We start from the raw sequence: 6,000 nt of genomic DNA on the forward strand, positions 1-6,000 counted from the left end.
ACTTTTTCATGCAGAGGGTGGTACGTGTATGGAATGAGCTGCCAGAGGATGTGGTGGAGGATGGTACAATTGAAACATTTAAGAGGCATTTGGATGGGTATATGAATAGGAAGGGTTCTGACAGGTGGGACTAGATTGGGTTGGGATATCTGGTCGGCATGGACAGGTTGGACCTAAGGGTCTGTTTCCATACTGTACATCTCTATGACTCTATGTTGTCAGGGTTGGAGGGTTTGAGCTATAGGGAGAAGCTGAATAGGCTAGGGCTGTTTTTCCTGGAGTATCAGAGGCTGAGGAGTGACCTTATAGAGTTTTATAAAATCATGAGGGGCATGGATATGGTAAGTAGACAAGATCCTTTCCCTGGGGTGGGGAGTCCAGAACTAGGGGGCATAGGTTCAGGGGGAGAAGGGAAAAATATAAAAGGGACATAGGGGCAATTCTTTCATGCAGAGGGTGGTGCGTGTATGAAATGAGCTGCCAGAGGAAGTGGTAGAGACTGAAACAATTACAGCGTTTAAAGGCATCTGGATGGGTACATGAATAGGAAGGGTTTAGAGGGATATGGGCCAAGTGCTGGCAAATGGGACTAGATTAATTTAGGATATATGGTCAGCATGGATGAGTTGGACCGAAGGATCTGTTTCCATGTTGTACATTTCTATGACTCTATATACTGCATGATGAGACACGTTACCAAAAATTTTACTTTGTTGTAACTGAATACCTAACTTCTTTACAACAATAGATTAAAACAAAATGATTTTGATTCAGAAACATAAAATGGTCCATTACTCACAGCAGCATCAGTTAGCCGACAACTTCTGACCTTCGCTTTCATTTGACTGCGGAGAACCATAGTTGGAGACTGTTGCACAGAGACGTCAATGAGCCTTTTGGGAGTACTTGTCTTTTTCCGTAACCTAAAAGTTTAAAGAGAAAAATAATTAAGATCTACACAATTAGCAAGGTATGATTTGTGGGTGGCATAACTGACTAACTCTGGGTCAAGTTACAGCTGCATAAAGTATATTTTAAGCCTTGCTGAAACAACCATTTCTCACTGGATTTAAGCATCTAATGTTCTTTCGGTTTTTATTTCTCACTGGAATACATGATGGCTGAGTGTGTACCTTCAATCCTGATTATACCATTGATCAAATTGTCTTCTGGAAAAATGACAAGTCAGATCAGTGTGGCCACACATTTTTGTATTCAGCAACTCACCACTGAGTTCAGTACTCGATGGAAAATGACATACAACAAGCTAACTTGGATATATATTTTTGGAAGAGGCTCAATACAACTTTACTCAGCAGTAAATTCTGATGCTGCTGCACAAGTGGACTTTTAAAGTTTGCAGTGTGGCAATGACAAAAACAAACATGGTTTCCCATCAACAATGTTAAATTATTGATATACACAGCAGCCTAGACTTTTGCAATGGCCCAAGTGTTGTCATCTAAGGTAGCACAAAATTTTACATTTACTACTATTAGTTCTTCATCACATTGTTCAGAGATTAAGGCTCAGAGGTCTCAGAATATCTCAGGCCTGTGTAGGAACATTAACACAAAAGCAGCTCAAGATAGTAATGCACAATCTACATTGTTAGTTCTGAGTTCACCAGAAAAAGATCAATTTCCTTCAGATTCTTATACTGGTAAACAGCATTGCATTGAATTGCACATAATCGTCAAACATCAGAGACATGGGGAATCCTTAGACACCCTAATTCTGTAACTAAGCCATAAGGGGTACATTCTTTGAAACCTGACAAACTCCCAGTTAAAACATTTAGCTGAACAAATCGCTCTCAGACCACAATAGATAAAAATGCCGAAAGGCAGCCCCAGTTCACAGAATTAAGTGTTCGGGAGAGCTTGAAATAGTAGAGCTAAGACCAAAATGTGAATATGTACAGCAGAATCCTATAGGGTTTCAAGACAATGCATTCACCTCTCAGTCAGTGTAGCTGATAAATTCTAACAATACAGGCACAGAGTCTAGACCCTATATTAAGCATCTGCGAATGCTTCACCCATCAGCGAACATCTGAGCAGGCGTCTTTTTGCTGGGAATGATAACTTATGTCAGTGGTCTTGTAGGAGGCAGTAGATGGATATAACCTGGCAAGATATCATTCTTACCTGTGTGTCGCTGGACGCACTATGCTCTGTGGAACCTCTTCAGCAATCATACCTTTAATTAGGGTGCGCACCGTCATATCCTCAGGTAAAGAATCCATTTTTTTGTGTAGAAAGGTCTGTAGAAATAAAACCATAACCATAAGTCCTTTTTGCCAGCCTGTCACCTATATCTAACCCAGAAAGTCTGAAGATACTTCATTTTTTTTGGAATTTAGGAGCATAATGGATTTTCACTAAAAACTCTACATCAATATTACTTCTGTCAGATCACTTGTCTAATTTGCTGATCTGGAAACCCTATTTGCAATCCTGTCGTCATGTATTCATGATAAATGAAGTGGACTATAAAAAGTAACAAAACACAAACAAAATGCAATCCATGTTCTTTCAATACTTACACTTGCTGAATTTTCAGATTGTCCAGTTTATCTTGATACCCTCCAAAATAAAACTGAAGTGTCTTTATTTGCCACTCAAATATGTTTTGTATTTGATAACATTATGTTGCACAAATATTTTAATTGACAAAACAAAGCAAAGATACACAAACCTAAATCAGTTTGGAAGACATGAGAAAAAAAACTGCTCACACTTCCACTGCTCATCACTATTCAGTGACTACTGTTAGAAATGCTCTTGGATGGAATTTGGGTCATAACAATTCAGCTGTAAGTTTTCATATTTGAAATTCTACCACCACTGTTTTCATGCTCAAAACAAAGAATAGGCATTTAAATAAAGTGCACAAAATCAAGCAGCACAAATGAAGTTGAACTCATAATAACCTCCCTGATTCGAGAACCAAAGGTTTAATTTGACAGGGCTGTATTTTAACAAAATGAACCTGCCAGTGTACTGGCAAAGGAACACAATGTCTGAAAAATCATATTAACCTGCTACAAGTCTTGCATATTTGTGAAACAAATTACTTTACATTGAAATTACCATTTCTGTGCAAATATACCTGCAAACAGGGATGTTCTACAATAATAATGGATCTGGTCTTTCATGCAACACTGGCCAAAGAATAAAGAGCTAATTTCAGGTTACTTTCTTAAAAGATTTCCATTTATCTACAGCATAGTTGGACAAATGTCTGAAGTTTCTATGTGATTACTTCTGAAGTGCAGCTAAATATGATGGTAAACATAGCAGTGCAAAACTAGATTTTTAAAAATATATATATATTGGCAGTAGTCAGTGCCCATTCACTGGATTGCTCAAAGCCAGTGTTGCAGGGTTATTTAATCAAGTTTCAGCTCATAGTCAGTTCCTTCAGTCACTCCTCTGAAAACATATTTGGTGCCTGAATCATGCGTTGCAGACTGGAACATTTCAAGGTCCAGGACTATGCGGTGAGGATGCACTGAAGTTTGGGGTAGCTGTTGCCAAGGTGCAGAGGGGAAAGACCACCATCTAAGGTATTTTGTTCAAAATGTAATGAGGATATGTTCAGTTGTCAGGTCCTTTGTCTCAAACTAAATGTAAATAGGCTACTGCATAAATAGAAAACACCTTTGCTTTGCAACAGCAGGGAAGCTCCAAGGAATTATAAAATTCCAACACATTGCTATTTTTGCTCTGCAAAGACCTGTTAAGAAGCATTTTAGGACCTTTTGTGTATACTTATTTTGAAATAAAAATTTGATGCTAAAATCATCAGAGGATCATTTGGCCACTATTACACAATAAATGTCCATGTTAGAATAAGCTCAGTGGGCCCTGGGTCCAATTATTGAAGGGGCAGGTTACCAAATCATAGTTATTTACAAAGTCACTACCACAGTTACACGGCTGGTTCTCATAGCTACGAGGTCAATTCCCTAATTACGGGCTCGGTGCCCAGGTTACCAGATCAACTCCCTCAGCCAGGGTACTGGTTACCAGGTTAGCTACCTCAGTTGGGAGTCGTGTCCTCGTTACCTGGATCATTGTCCATTGAGCAGTGAAATAAAACAAAGAACTGCGGACGCTAGCGATCGGAAACAAACACAGGAGTTGCTGGAGAAACTCAGCAAGACTGACCGGCAAGTACACAGAGAAAACAGTTCCGAATTGGGGTCACTGCACCCGAAAATATTAACTATTTTCTCTCCCCACAGAAACTGCCAGACCCTGCTGAGTTTCTCCAGCAATTCCCATCGAGCGGTGGACTCACTCCCGTAGCTTTAACTCTGTAAACCAAGGGATTTTGAATGAGTTACAATCTCGCCCGTGTTTGATTCACCTGCTCCGTGCTGTCAAATGTACCCCGGGTATTGCTGAAGCCCGGTGCACTACGACACCACCGCCGCCCCTCGGTGACGAAACTGACAACGGCCGAGTCCAACTACCGCCCGTCCCGCCTCAGCATTCAACTGCTTCTCGCGAGAACCTGCAACCGGAAGCGCGAAGTCGCATTCTGGTTATCCCCGCAATGGCCATTGGAACATGTAGTTCACTTGCTGAGGCTCCCGTCTGGCTCTCCCAGTTCTACTTATTTCTGTTCATCAAAGATTTGATTTCAGTGTTAAGGCCTATTTTCCCTTCGAGGGGTTCCCAGTTACCAAACAAAAGCCCTCTTAGCTGAAGATTGTGCGGTTGGTTAACTGTTTTAGATGGTTTGGAGCAGAATGGCAGGAGTTAGAAATTGGAAACTGTTTAAATATATCGAGCTACGTTAGGTTTTAATAAACTTCTGCATCTATTTATACACGTATCTTCTGAATAAGCAGTTGCCAAGTTAGTTGAAGCTCTGCCAGAACTCTGGGTTGATGTCACATTTTGAATATTACAGCAAAAAACTGATTTTCCAAAAATATGCTTTATTCATAAATTATCTATAAGTACATTACAAAATCATCCAAGTCAGACATTTCAGAAAATTCAATAAAAAATCTCATTTCTCATTTGAGAATTGCAATCTTGCGTGCCTCCAACCAAATGCAAAATTGGAACATTTACTAAATATGACAAGAAACTATTTACATTTCCAATACAAGCCATGATGAGTTCTGTATGTCAGCAGACCCTCATGGTAACATGTCAATAAAAGGTTTGAGACAGTGGTCTTTTCCCACAATGCTTTAGTGGCAACAGCTTCAAGCTTTAGTGTGTCATCCAGTATTTAGACCTTGGAATGTGCCAGACCACAACACTTGATTGAGGACATTACACTGGGAAGATCAACAGGTTTCAGACAGGCTAAAGAGCATCCTTTCACCAAATCAATTGTCCTCCAAGTGCGGTTCATGTTTGTCTCACAGTGTCCTCCAGGGAACGACCTAGAGAAAACAACATCCTGCATTACTGATCTTAACTGGTAATTTGCTGCCTACCAAGCAGTCCAATTGTATCATCCTCAAATAAGCATTTAGCTGAGGACGACTCTCCTATTTAATACTCTTTAATGTTCACTAAATAATGCAATTAACTCAATCCGATGGAAGGAACTTATAGATTCTGCCTGAGACAAAGAACATGTTCTAACTATCCTCACTGTTAAAAAAAACTCTTCATATTAGGCCACACCTTCACCTTCTTCACACTAGTTTAATTAACTTCTCAAAACTACAGGAGCTAGCTTTTGTTGGACGTATTCCAGGAGATCAAAAGCTGATATCTCCAAATGGTCCACTCAATCAAACAGTCATTGCCTCCAATTTAACAATCTTTTAAAATAATAAGTAAGAATATTAAAGAAAAATTATTCTTGCTTCTGTGACATTTTCTCACATATTCCTTCAATCAGTGTTGAGGAGATTAATCTTTTATTTCCTGGAAATCTCAGCACAATACTGAAGGGTTGAAGGGTTTATAGAAATAAAAAATATTTTTATAAGGATTGAGATTGTTAAAAATACTCAATTTG

At 39.4% G+C, this 6,000-nt stretch overlaps 1 protein-coding gene across 5 annotated transcripts in view; it reads right to left on the reverse strand.

The window, feature by feature from the left end:
• The window catches only part of cenpt (centromere protein T), a 53,429-nt gene extending 48,958 nt beyond the window's left edge, over positions 1-4,471 (reverse strand). For 2 of the 5 annotated variants that reach the window (XM_087995939.1, XM_087995937.1), the window contains exons 1-3: positions 4,047-4,355; positions 2,151-2,266; positions 800-923 (exon numbers count right to left, since the gene is read on the reverse strand). In XM_087995939.1, the coding sequence (XP_087852065.1) occupies positions 800-923; positions 2,151-2,266; positions 4,047-4,082 (276 nt within the window). In that variant the 5' untranslated portion in view covers positions 4,083-4,355. The other 3 variants (XM_043707082.2, XM_087995938.1, XM_087995940.1) reach the window with 3 other exon arrangements.
• Between the last annotated feature and the right edge of the window lie 1,529 nt (positions 4,472-6,000).

The sequence above is a fragment of the Chiloscyllium plagiosum genome, unplaced genomic scaffold (genome assembly GCF_037043375.1).
Source record: "Chiloscyllium plagiosum isolate Xiang-an unplaced genomic scaffold, Cpla_swu_hap1 HiC_scaffold_17, whole genome shotgun sequence".
Lineage (NCBI taxonomy): Eukaryota > Metazoa > Chordata > Chondrichthyes > Orectolobiformes > Hemiscylliidae > Chiloscyllium > Chiloscyllium plagiosum.